Genomic DNA, 1,182 nt, shown 5'->3' on the forward strand with positions numbered 1-1,182 from the left:
TATTTTGAATTTTGAGTTAATTGATGCAATTTGGAAGTCCGGGCCGAAAGAAGAAAAAAGTTTGATATGATGTTTAGATTAGTTTAATGGAATGGTCAGGCGGCCTGGGGAAGGCGCATGGCATGCGGCACGTCTTCGACGTGCGTCCCCACCTCAGGTGGTACCAACACCATCCTTTAGTGAGGAGCGCGTCGGCAGGCGGCAGTTTGGCCCTGATTGGCGACGGTTGACGTGACTCTCCATCTTCGGCGTCCGTGGATACTGCTCGAGAGCGGAGCTTCGGTGGGGATGCCCGATTGCCGGGTGGACTGCGACGTTGCTCGGCGATCGAGAGCGTCAGGTCGCGTACCATCGAGACCAGATTTTCTACCCGAGCCTCGAGCTGAGCCTCGCGCGGCGGTAGCAGTGACGCGTGCCTTGATCGGACGGCCAACTCAGCCCTGACCGCCAAATCATCCAACGATTCGCGAGTGTGCAGTAGGGCGATCAGTAGCCAGGTGGGGAGGCGCCGCAACCAATGTTCCCTTAATAGGGCCTCGTCCGTTGTCGCCGGCATGGACAGCCGCAAGTCGTCCAGGAGTTCTGTAGGGGATCTTTCCCTCATCGCGGGAGGATCGGGTAGCAGGTTCTGCCACCAACCGCGTACCCCACGAGGTTGCATGCTCGACGTGCGTCGCTGGCACGTGGTTGTGTAGTATCAATGCGCGGCGAGAAGCGCGTGTACAAACTTACGAGGTCACCAATGTGGCGCTCGACGAAAGACTCGTGATACTGCGCGTCGAGGGCCAACGTAATAAATTAACACGACTTAGGTAAATTGTTTGTTATTTATTTTGTAAGAATTATTGAACACAATATAGGCGAAGCCGGTCTCGCGTGAATCACGGAGGGTGAAAAGTGCGTGTTGCGGGTCGCGAGAACGAAATTACTACTGACTAGCGCCGACGGTTGGTTCCCGTTGCTAGGCCTCAAGACAGATGGTCGCGGCAGCAAAACGGAGGAACAGAAACACGTGCGCGCGTCGTCAGAACAGGGAGCGTTTTTTCGGGTGACACGGACGGGTTGTGTCAGGTGCGTGTACGCAAAAAGACTCGGCCGTGCCAGCCGCCCGACACTTCGAAGGCGCGAAACGCCGCGGAGGTGCCGAGCGGTGTTGCCAACGTTGGGACGCGAGACCGGAGG

The 1,182-nt window shown here is 56.9% G+C and overlaps 1 protein-coding gene across 1 annotated transcript; it reads right to left on the reverse strand.

Annotated features, from left to right (window-relative positions):
• Positions 1-73: 73 nt before the first annotated feature.
• LOC103311353 lies at positions 74-661 on the reverse strand. The gene has a single exon (XM_008190946.1). The coding sequence runs from the start codon at positions 659-661 to the stop codon at positions 74-76; it is 588 nt and encodes a 195-aa protein (XP_008189168.1).
• Positions 662-1,182: the final 521 nt, after the last annotated feature.

This window comes from Acyrthosiphon pisum, chromosome X, assembly GCF_005508785.2.
Source record: "Acyrthosiphon pisum isolate AL4f chromosome X, pea_aphid_22Mar2018_4r6ur, whole genome shotgun sequence".
In the NCBI taxonomy this organism is placed as follows: Eukaryota; Metazoa; Arthropoda; class Insecta; order Hemiptera; family Aphididae; genus Acyrthosiphon; species Acyrthosiphon pisum.